Raw genomic sequence first — 14,498 nt, 5'->3', positions numbered from 1 at the left:
GTGTGATTCAAAAGCGAGAATAGCGAGGTCCCTCCAGAGGAATGCTTAATCGATTTGCAGCCGCGGCGCAAGGAAGTGTCTCCTTCTGAGCAAGGTGTTTGCCGCAGTCATGGTGATTCTTAGTTAGAAGCGCGGTTGTCGAGAGAGAAGTCGTAGATTTTCACTCACTCACTCACCTACCTCCTCCTTCACGAGCAACAGGTCACAGCCACGTCACCATCACAAGCAACCAACAAAGCACGAGGCTTCTACCTTCCATGCGGATAGATCTCACGCGGCGTGACTACTTTTGACTCCTCCCTCATGTGCACAGCGGAGTGCTCGTGAACGTCGCGAGTCTGAGCACCATGTCCGCTGTACGGGCATATAAGACCACGCCTTTCCGACATGCTTTCTCGTGGACATGGGTTCGGGCTACCACAGACAACATACCAGCTCGAGGGACTACTGGGCTGTTTGGTGCTGGCCTTGAAGCGCAGAAGTACCGAATGCTACTATCCGACTTTGGTCTTTCTCTTGAGCAGGGGTCTTCTTTTTCATTCGTGCATTGTGATAAGGCGGTGGCAGTCACCATCGTTGCTTGAAAGTGACGGGAGAGAAGGTGGAAATGAAGGAGAAGTTCATTCACGTAATCAAATGGTGGTGCCCAGGGAGCAGTCGTTCGAAATCACAGCCGCGCTTTAGGAGCATTCAAGCGCAACGAAGCCCTTTTTACATCAACCAACAGTCTACACGATACACACCTCGACAACACTCCAACACTCATTGAGCGGTCCACCACATCAAGCCTCCAAGCGCTCCACTTACAATCAAATGGAATCCCACACTCCACGCCATGGCGTACAGATACTTCGGACTGAAGACCGTCCAAATGAACAAATGCGTCCGCAAAACCGTGCAAGCAACCATGACAGCCACCAAAGTCGCACCTGTCCACGCCGTCAGACGCGCAAAGTGAGCCCACCAAAACTCGTCCGCGCTCTCTTCTTCGCCTTCCGCCTCGACTCTGGCCTTGCGCCACTTCGCAGCCTCTTTCGACGCCGCCGCGACGGCTTCTGCCTCGCCCATGCCGGATTTGATTAGTGTCTCCACCATGCGCTCGTGGCGCTGCGTCTCCATCATTTTGCGCATAACCTTACGGCCGCGCGCCCAGCGCGCTGCGTCCAGCAAGCCGAGGACGGATGCGCTGGTCCAGAAGATGGGCCCGGCCCAGTTGGAGACGAAGAGGAGCACGCCGACGGCGACGATATTGTACGAGGCTACGCCATTGTAGGCGTTGCTGAGGTCGAGGCTGGAAATGGCGTTTGAATTGCCAAGAGCGAAGAAGGATGTGTGGGATAGCAAGAGCGCCGAGACGGTCTGCTCGAGCGGAGTGAGGTTCAGTTGGTCAAGATAACGCTTCTGCGTCTGGAAAATGAGGATGAGCGGGATGTTGGTTGCGCGCGTTTGTGTCAGCAGGACGAGCGTCAGGAAGTCGTGGAAGGCGTCGCTGATGAGGGCGCCGGCGCGACGTGGACCCTCGGCCGCCTCGCGAAGATACACCCAGGCAATTCCAATAGATGCCCCGACGAAGATGCATCGAGCGAGACGGATGAGGCCCAGGTTTGAAAGAAAGGCCAAGGCAGCCGGAGAGGCACCCCGTACGAGTTCGGGCGCATCTCGAGCTGTAAATGACAGCTTGAAGAGGAAGGCGATGGCGCACAAAAGAATGGTGTTGACAGTGGCGAAAGTCTGCAGTTGCCGGATATTCCGAGTCTCGCCTAAGCGGCGCGTAAGATGTGTCTTGATGCGGAGGAGCAGGTGTATATATATCATGCTCACCAGCGTCCAAAGACCCACTGGATGGTTGAGAATGAAGCTGTGGGCAATGTCTGGGGCTCCTGCATGCTTTTGCCCCGTCTGGTTCCACCGACGGATGACGCGATGGGCCAGGAGTAAAGCTGCGACAGCAGGCGCAGCAGTCTTGAAGCTCGTCTTGCGTGACTTGATGAGGAAAAGGAGTACGAACCACCCGGTAGTGATCCAGTACCAAAAATGTTGCTCTTCCTCCACATAGCTGCTGGCAAACATCATAACACCGTAGAGGGCAGCAACTGCCGCAAAAAACAAGCCAGTCGCAGATATGCGCGTCAAGTCATTCGAAAGTCCCAAGAGGGTGAGGACGACACTGATGGCTGCTAACGCGGCTCCCGTGACGAGAAGTGTCAAGTTGTAGTTGCTTGCCGTGCTACTGAGTACGTCTTGGGCCGAGCGGCAGAACTAGACAATGTCAGCAGTGGGTCAGGCTTTGATTGAATGTGATAACCAACCTCGGCAAGGAGTTCTATGACATCTTCCGACCTTGGCCGAATTTGGCCTGTAGCTTGGAAAACATTCGTGACAGCTCGCCATTTGCAGACAAGCTCCTGTGCGCTGGAAGAAGTGGAGGCACATTCAACTGGTGCAGTTGGATTGTCGAAAGCTGGGTCAGGAAACGTTGCCTTTACAATCTTCAGAATTTGGAGTGCATTTCTTAGAAGAAGTTGAGCTCTGTCATTGCCTGTTTGAAGGTCAGGCTCGCCATTTGGTATTAAGAAGGGTAAGGATGTACTTACCGTCGGGCCACAAAGGAAGAAAGTCAGTAATAAACACCCCAAGGTTGTTCAGGGGGACGGGAAATCCCAAGAGCCCAGCCAATGTTGGAGCAATGTCGGACTGCTCGATCCTCGAATAGTAATCGAAACCGCCCTCTGGAGTAGTCGGACAGGGTAGTCCTTCGGAAATTTTCTTGAACTTGGGGGACATGAATACAAGGGCCGGAGAGGTTTCACCAGGGGCTGAGCCGCCATGGTTGCCGCCGTCGTTCATTCCATGGTCTCCACATAGAATGAGGAGAGTCGATTTGAGATGTGATTGAGTCTCAATGGCATCGTAGACCTGTTTGACAATACCGTCCATTTCCATCTGCTTTGGTATCATGTTGGGTCTGAGAATTTTTAGCCTCTGCAGGCAAGCTCATTCCTTTTGAACATACCCAAAGGGGCCCGTCTTGTGGCCAATGTGATCTAATCCCAGATAGTGCATGATCAAAGCATTCCAATCTTGATTGCGCAGCTCATTGGGAACATGTCTCGTCACGTTGTTATCAACCTCAGTAAAATCCTGCCATTGTGTCTCAGCTCGATTGATATTATATACACGTAGCGGGCACCACTGACCGAAACGAAGAAGCTGGAGGTGCCGTCGTAGCGTTCGAAAGTCTCAGGAAACAATCTGAGCCATGTGTCATCCCCGTACATTACAAGTTTCCCTGCTTTTGTAGTCTTCAATTGTGCCAGCCAGGTATCTTGGTGCGCAAGATTAGAGGAGTCGTCGGTTTCGGCGAGGTTCAGAATAACATCGAGGAAAGACGGAATAGAGCCGGTCGTCATGGATTTCACGCGTGGCATTGTGACCGTGGGCGACCTCGCATTAGCTGTAAAGGGAAGCGCTGCTCCAGATAAAATTAAGCTGCGAATGCTCAGCATCCATTGGTAGCGAAGGGTATAATACAGATCCTTACCTTTGAGTAAATTCAAATCCGGAGTTGTTAGAATAGACGAAATCGCTAGCTCGATCAGCGCAAGATTTCCAGCCGGGATTTTCTCAGTGATACCTTCTCAGGGCATCCACGACCATGAAGACAACTTTGTCGAACGGAGCTTCCGGGGGAGCTCCATATTCGAGAACCTCATGCTGTGCAAGGCCTGGGAGAAATGGCTTGTATGGAAAGAAGCCAATGGCAAAGGTCAAGACGGCAACGGGGAGGAGAAGATTGGCGGATGCGAGGAGTACCCTCTGTGCGGTTGAGGGCATGACGGAGTTGAGCGCGGCGTCACGGTCAGCAATCCAATCACTCCATGGAGAGATGTGGTGTCGTAGATTGAAGCTGGCGCGCATGTGTCGCGAAATCACAAGGCGGCGGCAGTACTCGGCAGCAGGGGTCATCTTTCCGCAACGTCACCGATTCAGGAACTGCCCAGGTACATAGGCCCTCCCAACAACCCGGGGTTTATAACCTTCGCCATCTCTGCAATCCTTTACTGCACCTTTGGCAAACCTTTGTTCGCGCTGCAATGTCAAGGCCGCACCAGCAATAAATCCAACCCATCCACCTCAACCGCGCTTCTTCTCTCCAACAAACCTCTTCGCCATGGCGCCGCCCATCAGCTTTACAAAGGCAACCTTGTCCTACCCCGTTTTCGCCGCCGACTTCGATCCCTACAATAGAGGCTACCTTGTTGTCGCTGGAGGAGGTGGTGAAAATCGCAGCGGTGTTCCCAACAAGATCACACTGCTCGATGCCTCATCGCGCTCGACTCTCGATGTCGCGTCGGAAATCGACCTTCCTCGCGACGAGGATGCGGTAATGTCCTTGGCCAACCTGGCCTCCAAGGACGGCCTCGTCACTTTGGCTGGCATCAACTCGTCAGAGAAGAATCGGCTGCGCGACAACAACCAGCACTTGCGCGCTTTTGCCATCGATTATCCAAAGAGGACAAAGAATTCCGAGAGCTCAGAGGATAAAGCGCAAGGTCAAGAGGTGGGCACCATATCTCCTGCAGGCAAGACAAAGCTGTTCAAGAACCCCACGACAGAAAATTCCAAGAAAGAAAACTACCAGCGCATTCTTCGATTATCTCCGGCGCAAAAGCGCGAATCCGCAAGCAAGAGAATAGGTGCAATAGCCACAGGCCTGAATCCTGAGTCGGAACTTGTCATTTTCGACGCGACTACCGCGACACCCACGGCCGCCGAAGTCATACAAAGAATATATCCCAAAGAGGGCAAAGAAGTCAACGACATCGATATCACTGAGGAGTCTGAGGGTGAATTCTCGGTAGCGTATTGCACGGACTATCAGGTGTCTGTCCGACGATTTGGATACGACTTTGCAAAGAAGACGAGCGATTTGGAAAGCAAGAGCGAGGGCGCAATAGTTGCCTACACCCTCCCATTCAACGACGTCTTTACGCCTGGACCGAGGCCAATCATCAAATACCTCCGATTTCTCACGCCGCACTACATTCTCCTGTGCGCCAACCTGCCGCAGCGCAAAGGGGCCGAACTGCTCGTATTACGCAAAGAACCATTCCGGCTAGGGGAGGTCGTTCTCCGAAAGAGACTTCCAAAGCGCATGAAGGCTGCGAGCGGCTTAGATGTCTGTGCGCTCGATGCGGATCGCAACACCGGGGCAAGGCAAATTGTTGTAGCTGTCGCTGGCCATGATATATCCATCGAAGTCTACACCCTGGACTATTCGGGCGACAAGACCGACACCGTGAGCAAGTTCTCCAATTTTACGACACTTCGAGACGTGCATCCAATCCAAATGACCAAGCTTGCCTTCTCCAAGTTCCATTCTCCTTGGCCAACTTCCACATCAGATACACCAAAGAGCCCAGGGCCCCAGTATCTGCGTCTGGCATCGACCTCGCTTGGCAATACGGTTGTCGTTGATACCTTTTCCCTCAGCCCTGTCCAGCCTAGAAAACCCCTCTCCCGCTACGTTCTCACGAGACCACGTGGCGCTATCTCCGCAGTGTTCGACACCGGGTTTCCACTCCTGGTCATTGGATTCGTGCTCCTTGTCACTCTTCTGCTCTTCCAGTCCTACATCGATATCCGTTCCAACGCACAAGGTTTCCCCAACACCGTTCAACTTGTGCCTGAGAGCTTGAGGAGTGCTCTGGCAAGAATGAATGTACCGCTACCTCCTGGCGCGCGAGTTCCCCGAATCAATGTCAGCCCTACAGAAGCGTCGGCCTCTTTAGCTTCCGTCGGTACCGAAGCCACAGAGAAGGCGAAAGCATCAGCTTTCCGTCTCAAAGATTTTCTGCAACAATACTCCATTTATACTTCGTCCGACTCCGACATTACCCCAAAGGCAATCATCATTGGTCAGGATCCCAGCTCCTCGCCTGGCACGGAAGAGGCACGTCTTGAGACCGCAGTATTTGACTCAGCGGCCGAAGCACAGCGCGCGGACCCGGAAGCGAAGCAGTGGGATGATCTCAACAAGGAACAACAGGAGAAGTGGAAGCAGCGGTTGCTTGCCGCTGGTGCATGGACGGTGGAAGAGGGCGAGACGATACTAAAGGCCGTAATGTGGAGAGAGGTCGCGAAGTTTGTAGGGGGTGTAGTGGACGACGTCATCTGATGAGGAAAGGCAGGGGAAAAGATGTACGGAATGTAATGAACTGATGGATTGTATAGTCCAAATGCATAACCAATCTCTGATTTAGCAGGACAGCTGATGCAGGTCTCAGGATCCCACGGATCGAGAGACTACTCATGCTTGGCCATGTGCCTTTCTCCTAGTTGCGGGACTACACTTTCTCAGCGATTTTGCATGCTCAACGAAACAATCACATTGGGGAGTAGGACAACGTGATCGACAAGAATCGCATGCTTCGCTCGCAAGAACTGATTTTGCCCCTGAGGAATGGACAGGTATCATGCCTTGGGCGAATGTTCAGCGAGGGAGCTGGAGACATGTCTAATAACTGTGCACACTCAAGCTTTGAGGAGCTCGATAATTGACTGTATCTAGCAAGTTTCCCGGACACTTTGTCGTCAGACATGGTCATCAAGTGCAGTAGACATTCAAGATATTCGCACAACCAACAAGAGGTTTTTACTACCAAACCAAATCCAAGCGACGGTAGGTACAGGGACAATTAAGTAGTTTCTCACGTTGCAAGTGCGAGGGCCAATACTTGCTAGAGGCCAACACGCAGGTACAATGTACATGGTCATTCTAGCTGCTGCTCTGGTACCTACATGCGAACATGCATCCAGGGGTAAGGAGTCGAAGCTGATCCCAGTGCTGCTAGCGAGGCATGGATGGGACACGATTTTCAAGTCTCACTGACCGTTGGACTACTGCTAGGGATAGGCACTCTGGCGTACCATTCCCGGTGATTCTTCCCCTGGAGAGACTAGCAAGGGGTTGGGGAATCTGAACGGCCAACAAGAGAGGATGGGTTGGTCGAGCTTTGCAACAACGACAAACCCTGGGTTCGGTGAGAGCGATGGAGTCTGGGATGCACCTTGTAGAAAAAACCCGGAGAGTCCTGGGAAGAGCGTAGCAAAGGGACGCTCTCGAAGATGGTGCTGTAGGGCTCAGAGGAAAGGGAGAGATCACTGGCAAGGCCAAACATCAATGACGTACGTTACGAAAAGGTCTATCCGGAGGTACGACCAAGTGCGAGTCTTAGATGTCTTGTTTTCCCGTTGTTTGGAGGGTTTCAAGTCGGAGAAGCACTTGTTGTAGTCGACAGCACGGCGGGGTGGCGGGGGGCAACGGTTGGCGGCGGCGGCGACGGCGACCGGGACTTGTGGGGATTGCGCGCCTACCCTTACCAACAGGGTCTACCTACTGTACCATGCCGACCGGGACGGAGTTTCTGTTTGGACCCCCTACGATACGACGGGATACGACGACGACAACAACACTCAACCACCAAACGTCTCTCGCTGCGCCTCTCTCGCCCCTCTTCAGCTTTGCTAGAGCACAGCTGCCAATGAGGCGCACGCACCATGGCTCCCCTTGAGCAGCAGTGGGTCATTGTCCAGCAGAAAACCTTCACCAAATGGTACGCTTGCCGTAACCCCCCACTCGCCGCCGCCCTTTGAACCCAGGACCCCTCTCTAACGACCCGTTGTCACGCTCCTGCAGGCTGAACAGCAAACTTTCGACCCGCGGTCTCGTCATCGCCGACCTTTGTACCGACCTGGCTGACGGCGTACTCCTCATCCACCTGCTCGAGATCCTATCCCAAGAGTCACTCGGCAAATATGCCGCCAAACCCAAGCTGCGCGTCCAGAAATTTGAAAATGTCAACAAGGCGCTCGACTTTGTCCGCGGCCGTCACATCCAGATGGTCAACATGGGCGCCGAGGACATTGTCGACGGCAACCGCAAGATCATCCTCGGCCTCATCTGGACCCTGATTCTGCGCTTCACCATTTCCGATATTAGCGACCAAGGCCTCAGCGCAAAGGAAGGTTTGCTGCTGTGGTGTCAGCGCAAAACGGCTTGCTATGACGAGGTGGACGTCCGTGACTTTTCAAGCAGTTGGAGCGATGGCCTGGCTTTGTATGTGAACAGGATCCGATCAAAGAGGTGGCTTGAAACTGACAAAGGCTCGCAGCTGTGCCCTGCTTGATATTCACCGTCCCGATCTCATTGACTACGATGCCCTCGACAAAAGCGACCACCGCGGCAACATGAAGCTCGCCTTTGATCTCGCGGCCCAGGAAATCGGTATTCCAGACTTGCTCGACGTCGAGGATATTTGCGACGTTGCCAAGCCCGACGAACGCTCGCTCATGACCTACATCGCCTATTGGTTCCACGCCTTTTCGCACATGGAGAAAGTCGAAAACGCGGGGCGTCGCGTGGAGAAGTTCGTGCAGAGCATGCAGGGCGCTTGGGAGATGCAAAACTCTTTTGAGCGCCGCATGAGGGAGCTGTTGCGTCAGATTGCGGGGCAGCAGAAGCGATGGGAAGAGGCCGTGTTTGACGGCTCGTATGCCGACGCCAAGGAGCAAGCGGCCGAGTTTACGCGCTACAAGAAGGGCAGGAAGCGGGAATGGGTTGCGGAAAAGTCTGATTTGGTCGGGCTGTTGGGCAACATCAAGACGAAACTGGCAACTTACCGCTTGCGCCCATATGACCCTCCGGAAGAGCTGTGCATGGGCACGCTTGATATCGTGTGGGCAAAATTGACCGAGGCAGAACGAGCCAGGAGCCAGGTCATCAACGAGACCATCAGAGAGTAGGTTGCCTCGACGTCGTGTCATGAGGATACTAACAGGTGCGACAGTATCAAAAATGCCCTACGCCGCTCGTTTGCCGACAAGGCCAATGACTTTGCGCTTGCCCTCAAGACGCTTTCGAGCTCCATTTCGGGACTCGAGGGCGACGTGGAAGACCAGCGCAAGCATACGCAGCTGCTGAGCGAAAGCTTGGGGCCACTGGATCAGTATCTGGAGATTATTGCCGGGCTTGACCAACAGTGCATAGAGGCCAATGTCGAAGAAAACGACTACACGACGTACACGTACGACGAGTTGGAGTATGAGCTCGGACTGGTCAAGGCTAGCGTTTCGAAGAAGCTCGCCTTTTTGGAGAATCAGATGGTGGCTCGCAACATGACCAACCTGACGCCGTTCCAGCTGGAGGAGTTTGAGTCGGTGTTCCGGCACTTTGACCGCGACTTGAGCAACTCGTTGGCAGAGCTCGAGTTTTCGGCGGCGCTGGCCAGCCTGGGATTGATATATGACGAGGACGAAATGCACGAGAGGTTCATGGAGACGAGCCAGGGCACAAACTACGTGACATTTGAGCAGTTCATCCGATTCATGGTGGACGAGACGGAGGATCAAAACACGGCCGAGCAAGTCTTTGAGAGTTTCAAGGAGGTCGCAGACGGCAAGGTAGGCGAACAACGGCCCGCGGTGACGTCTGAGAGGTGCAGCGCTGACACAGTGGCAGCCATATGTGACGGAGCTGGATCTCCGCCACTCGCTCGTGCCAGACGAGATTATCGACGACTTGGTCAAGACGATGCCGACGCACAAGGGCCCGGACTTGCAAGAGGACCGCGAGCTGCCCAAGTACGACTACATCACGTACATGAACCACTTCATGGGGAGCGACAAGAATGGGGCGACCAACGGATCATCGCACTGATGGGAGAAGGAGCGACCCAATTTGGTGGAAATGGCGCGTGCTGTGGCGCTGATCACGGCGGCTTTGTTCTTTTGGCTCAATGCCGCTCCTTCTTTATATTTCCCCCTTCCCCCTTTGATCTGCATTGGAGCGGCATTGACGGCTCTTCTCTCGATCCGAAGAGAGGGGTTGGGATCTTTTTATCCTCGAGCAGCGGCGTTTCTTTTGTATTTTGTAGATACCTGGACTGAACAGATTTTTATTTTTTGGACAGGGCATAGCTAAGGTGGGTGAGGTAGGGCGAGGCACGCGCATGTAATTAGCTCAGCGTCAAGACACAGTAGCGGGAGACGGGAAGGGCGGCACAGGACACGCGATTTTTTAATTTTTTTTTTTATTCTTTTTTTTTTGGTTGAATAAATTCAAGAGAATAAATTCAAGACGAGATGGATGGCCATGGGTGGGTGTGCATGGATGGATTTGGACGAGGTAGTGAGGTGGGCGTTTTCTGAAACACGGAGGGCAGCGTGGTGAAGCAAGGACGGATCGTGGGCGGCGGCGCGACAGTTTTGGCTTCGCGGTCGGCGGCCGCACGACGAGCGAGGACGAAGGGTGGAAATTCTTCGAGGAGAGGCAGACTGTGGCGGTTGGCTGATGGTTGGTGTTCGTTGATTCCAATGGCCATGGGTAGGGCAGGGTCGGGTGGTATGAAGGGCAACAACAGTTCTGGCTAATGTAGCACGAGGGACCCCGACTTGACCCCGACTTGACCCCGACTTAGCGGCCAGGTAGCACACACACACACAGCCAGCCAGCCAGCCAGCCAGCCAAGCAACTCTGCCTTACCTACCTACCCACCTACCTACCTACCCACCTACCTACCTAATTACCCTACTGAGGTGCCCGCCGCCCCTGGAGACTGGACTGGCTGATGTGTGATGCGCTCGCTCCTCTCTCCACTCTCCACTCTCCACTCTCCACTCTCTCCCTCTCCCTCCCTCGCTCTCACTTCTGACCACCTGCACTTCCCCCTCCAACCATCTGCCCCCGTGCAGAATTCCCCAACCCAACCAAGCCCTCGGCTCGGATCACCCTCCAGTCGGTGCCATCGCTGCCCGTCGCTCGCTGCGCGCGCGCATGAGCCTCAGCGCCGACTCCAATCCCTCTCCGTTTCCATACATGTAATTGCTGCCCCTCGCTCGCCCCTATACCCTCCGTCAACGACTCCTCCCGCCGCCGCCTGGACCTCCTCCACTACCCACCTCCCGGGAGCCTGACTCTGACCTGAACAATCTCTCCACTCTTCCTACCCTTCCTATCGAGACCCGCCCTGCTCCTGGCCAACGCGACCACCGACTATCATCACCAACCACTCGCCTCACCTCACGCCTTGACTCTTGACCTCGCGCACTCTCGCCCGGAGAGGAGTCGCTCGCCATGGCGTCAGGCTCGCACCCGTAAGTTGTCTCGTTGTCGTTGTCGTTGTCGTTGTCGTTGTCGCGTTCCCCCCCCACCCAAAAAAAACCCCCCCGCCTCTCCTCGCTGCCCGCCGAGCCTGCTCTTTGCCATCCCATCTCAGTTCGCTTGACAAAGACGGCGCCCGAGATGTGCGCCTCGCCTGAGCTTTGACTCCCAGGCGGTGTCCGGCTGACCCCTTGTCCTTCCAGAATGTATACCCGCGAGCAATTCATGAATCCGGGTCCCGCGCCCCGTCCTCCCACCGACCGCCCGCGACTCGCCCTCACTCCTTCTGTCAACAACCTCCCGGGGAACATGTCGCAGATGAGCCTCAATTCCATGACGCTCAATGGGTCGACGCTGAACGGGTCCTCCACCTCGCTGGCCCGCGTCTCGACGTCCTCGGAGAAGACAGGCGGAATCATCAAGGATGGCTACGCCAAGATCAAGGAGGATGGCATCGTCAAGGGCATGTTTTGGAACGAGCGCTTCCTTGTCCTCCGCGAGTACCAGCTTGACTTTTACAAAAACAACAACACCCCCAAAGTCTCCTTCACCATCCAGCTTCGCGACGTCACCAACATTCAGCGGTCGGAAGACTACCCGTTCTCGTTTGAGATTACACGAACAGCCAGCACGGCCAATGCTGCCTCGCCGCCCCGCGATGGCCCCACCAAATTGCTCATTTGCAAGGTTGAGACGGACGACGAGGTCTATGGCTGGATAGATTCCATCTACCAGCGCTGCCCCAGCATGGGCGGCGTCAGCAACCCCACCAACTTCACCCATCGTGTCCACGTCGGCTTTGACCCCACCAGTGGTGCCTTTGTCGGACTGCCGACGGAGTGGGAGAGGCTGCTGACGGCATCTGCCATTACCAAGGACGACTACCAGAAGAACCCCAAGGCCGTCCTGGAAGTTCTCGAATTCTACACTGAGAAGCTCGTCAAGCGCGACGATGCACCTCAATTCTCCGGCAGTGTTACCCCTTCGCCCACCAGCGAAAGCCCCAACAAGGGTCTTGGTTACACGGCAGGTGGCAACTCTGTTGCTCCTCCACGCCCCGGCCCCCCTAACGGCTACCAACGCCAAGACAGCTACAGCACCGTCAAGACCAATGGAAGCGGCACGAGCCAGCAATCGTACCAGCAGTCCCAGGCTGACGCACGCGTTGAAGAGGAGAGGCGCCGCAGGAAGGAGGAAGAGCTGCGGAGGCAGCGGGACAGAGAGGAGCAGCGCCGGGAAGCTGAGCGCAGAGAACGCGAGGAGCTGGCCGCCTACAACGCATCTATCCCTCAGAAGTCGGTTCCCGTGGCTAAGCAAGAAATTGGTGGCGGTTATGGCGACGACAGGAATGGCAGCCCTGCGCGCGCTCAGCAAGACCGTTACAACCCCTCGCGTCCGGCACCGTCGACGCCGAACAAGCAGCCCCCGGGTGCTCTCCGACAAATGGCCGCCCAGCGTCCGGCGCCGCCTGCACCAAGCAAGTCCGCTAATGGCAGTTCGACCAAGATCCCGCTTGCGAACCACAAGCCTCACCCCAGCCAGCAGAGGTACGCTCATTCTGTTCTATCTCGTTGCCGTTGGTGCATGATGCTAATTTAGTGCCTTCAGTACTCGCATCCCCGCAGCACCAAAGCCTCTGAATGTTGCCACCAAGCAGCCTACGGGCGCTCCGAAGAGCGATGCTGTCAAGGCCGCCGAGGCCGCTCTCACCGGCCCTGCGAAGAAGGAGGATGCTCCCCGTAAGGAGGTTCGCATGTCGAGCATGTCCGAGAATGAGGTCATGGCCAAGCTCCGTGAAGTCGTCTCCAAGGAGAAGCCGCTTGACTCGTACAACAAGCAGAAGAAGATTGGCCAGGGTGCATCTGGTTCCGTCTACGTCGCCAGGATTCGTGAGAATGCGCCGTCGCCAATGGCACGACAACTGCTGGCCCAGAACGGACCTCGCGCCCAGGTCGCCATCAAGCAGATGGACCTCCGCAACCAACCCCGCAAGGAGCTCATTGTCAACGAAATCATCGTCATGAAGGACTCCAAGCACCCCAACATCGTCAACTTCCTCGATGCCTTTTTGCAAGAGGAGCAATCGGAGCTGTGGGTCGTCATGGAGTTCATGGAGGGTGGTGCTTTGACGGATGTCATTGACAACAACCCGTCCATCAGTGAGGACCAGATTGCGACCATCTGTCTGGAGGTGAGAATCCTCAAATCAAGTTGCATGAATTGTTACTAACCCTATTCCAGACTTGCAAGGGTCTTGAGCACCTGCACAACCAGAACATTATCCACCGTGATATCAAGAGTGACAACGTCCTCCTTGACAGCCGCGGCAACGTCAAAATCAGTAAGTACACAAGAGCCTGCAAATATGAATCGCGCGCTCACACTGTCCCAGCCGATTTCGGTTTCTGCGCCAAGCTCACTGAGCAACGCAGCAAGCGTGCCACCATGGTCGGCACTCCCTACTGGATGGCTCCCGAGGTCGTCAAACAAAAGGAGTATGGCAGCAAGGTCGACATTTGGTCTCTCGGCATTATGGCCATTGAGATGATTGAGTCTGAGCCGCCATACCTTAACGAGGAGCCGCTCAAGGCCCTTTACCTCATTGCGACCAACGGCACTCCCCGCCTTAAGAAGCCCGACAAGCTCTCAAAGGACCTCAAAGCCTTCCTTAGCGTCTGTCTTTGCGTCGATGTGCGCTCGCGCGCTACTGCCACTGAGTTGCTGAGCCACGACTTCCTTAAGAACGGCTGCCCGGTGCCCAGCCTGTCATCTCTTCTCGCTTTCCGCAAGAGCGGCTCTCACTAGATGACGAATCCGGTGCACTTTGGCACCTAGGCTTTGTGATCTTCTTCTGCCATCTTCCCACTTTCCATCTCGGGCGCGCGGTTCTTACCCCTTGACCACTTGTCTCTAATGAGAATCTGTTTGATCCATTCCCTTCTGCAGCGCACAAGTTGGCTACGAACGGAACGCTCCTCCGAAGACGCGCGCATGCCATTTCGCCGGCAGCTTCACACTGTTACGCCTTTAGTTTTTAGAGATGATGATACCAAGGAGCTGTTTACTTTTGCCCCTCAACCGTCTCGTTTCCTCTTTCTTCAAGAGTGGGAAGAACGCGACAACGAGGGAAATATGGAAGGACGGTTGGTGAGCCAAACCGGGGCGAGGACAAAAGAAGACACGATTCGATCCTTGTCAAGTTTCAACGGCATACAGAAACAAACTTCAACAACAACAACAACAACAACAACAACAACAACAACACCCCAAAAAAGAATGAAAGATACCCAATTGCGACAATCCAAAGCGGTCGATCGGATCAATGGAGCGAAGACAT

General features: G+C 54.8%; 4 protein-coding genes across 4 annotated transcripts; 3 read left to right on the top strand and 1 right to left on the bottom strand.

Annotated features, from left to right (window-relative positions):
• Window positions 1-637: 637 nt before the first annotated feature.
• On the bottom strand, window positions 638-3,907 carry IWZ02DRAFT_452517 (alkaline-phosphatase-like protein). The gene is made up of 7 exons (XM_066767601.1): window positions 3,635-3,907; window positions 3,542-3,586; window positions 3,198-3,489; window positions 3,014-3,141; window positions 2,595-2,965; window positions 2,310-2,539; window positions 638-2,259 (listed from the first exon to the last, which is right to left on the bottom strand). Exons 1-7 carry the CDS (start codon window positions 3,832-3,834, stop codon window positions 763-765), a joined length of 2,763 nt encoding a protein of 920 aa, XP_066622348.1. The 5' UTR covers window positions 3,835-3,907; the 3' UTR covers window positions 638-762.
• Window positions 3,908-3,979: 72 nt separating this feature from the next.
• IWZ02DRAFT_452515 (uncharacterized protein) lies at window positions 3,980-6,282 on the top strand. The gene has a single exon (XM_066767600.1). It carries the CDS (start codon window positions 4,172-4,174, stop codon window positions 6,176-6,178), a length of 2,007 nt encoding a protein of 668 aa, XP_066622347.1. The 5' UTR covers window positions 3,980-4,171; the 3' UTR covers window positions 6,179-6,282.
• A 1,094-nt stretch (window positions 6,283-7,376) lies between these two features.
• IWZ02DRAFT_275640 (alpha-actin-like proteinin) lies at window positions 7,377-9,926 on the top strand. Its single transcript, XM_066763558.1, has 5 exons — window positions 7,377-7,616; window positions 7,700-8,119; window positions 8,175-8,801; window positions 8,850-9,462; window positions 9,521-9,926. Exons 1-5 carry the CDS (start codon window positions 7,561-7,563, stop codon window positions 9,716-9,718), a joined length of 1,914 nt encoding a protein of 637 aa, XP_066622346.1. The 5' UTR covers window positions 7,377-7,560; the 3' UTR covers window positions 9,719-9,926.
• A 1,290-nt stretch (window positions 9,927-11,216) lies between these two features.
• Window positions 11,217-14,411, top strand: IWZ02DRAFT_452510 (serine/threonine-protein kinase-like protein CLA4). Its single transcript, XM_066767599.1, has 4 exons — window positions 11,217-12,708; window positions 12,770-13,352; window positions 13,403-13,502; window positions 13,554-14,411. The coding sequence occupies exons 1-4, from the start codon at window positions 11,366-11,368 to the stop codon at window positions 13,964-13,966; spliced, it is 2,439 nt and encodes an 812-aa protein (XP_066622345.1). The 5' UTR covers window positions 11,217-11,365; the 3' UTR covers window positions 13,967-14,411.
• The last annotated feature ends 87 nt before the right edge of the window (window positions 14,412-14,498 follow it).

Source organism: Phyllosticta citriasiana (genome assembly GCF_038021145.1).
Source record: "Phyllosticta citriasiana strain CBS 120426 chromosome Unknown IWZ02scaffold_7, whole genome shotgun sequence".
Classification (NCBI taxonomy): Eukaryota; Fungi; Ascomycota; class Dothideomycetes; order Botryosphaeriales; family Phyllostictaceae; genus Phyllosticta; species Phyllosticta citriasiana.
The sequence above is the reverse complement of the archived record's forward strand: the minus strand, read 5'-3'. Positions and strand labels throughout refer to the sequence as shown.

Coding starts and splice junctions, on each gene's coding strand:
- IWZ02DRAFT_452517 (XM_066767601.1), bottom strand. CDS start 3,834: ATGCCCTCAACCGCACAGAGGGTACTCCTCGCATCCGCCAATCTTCTC. Junction 3,490..3,541: donor GGATTTGAATTTACTCAAAG/GTAAGGATCTGT, acceptor GAGCATTCGCAG/CTTAATTTTATCTGGAGCAG. Junction 2,540..2,594: donor TCTTCCTTTGTGGCCCGACG/GTAAGTACATCC, acceptor ACCTTCAAACAG/GCAATGACAGAGCTCAACTT.
- IWZ02DRAFT_452515 (XM_066767600.1), top strand. CDS start 4,172: ATGGCGCCGCCCATCAGCTTTACAAAGGCAACCTTGTCCTACCCCGTT.
- IWZ02DRAFT_275640 (XM_066763558.1), top strand. CDS start 7,561: ATGGCTCCCCTTGAGCAGCAGTGGGTCATTGTCCAGCAGAAAACCTTC. Junction 7,617..7,699: donor CAGAAAACCTTCACCAAATG/GTACGCTTGCCG, acceptor ACGCTCCTGCAG/GCTGAACAGCAAACTTTCGA. Junction 8,120..8,174: donor TGGAGCGATGGCCTGGCTTT/GTATGTGAACAG, acceptor AAAGGCTCGCAG/CTGTGCCCTGCTTGATATTC.
- IWZ02DRAFT_452510 (XM_066767599.1), top strand. CDS start 11,366: ATGTATACCCGCGAGCAATTCATGAATCCGGGTCCCGCGCCCCGTCCT. Junction 12,709..12,769: donor CCTCACCCCAGCCAGCAGAG/GTACGCTCATTC, acceptor TAGTGCCTTCAG/TACTCGCATCCCCGCAGCAC. Junction 13,503..13,553: donor CCGCGGCAACGTCAAAATCA/GTAAGTACACAA, acceptor ACACTGTCCCAG/CCGATTTCGGTTTCTGCGCC.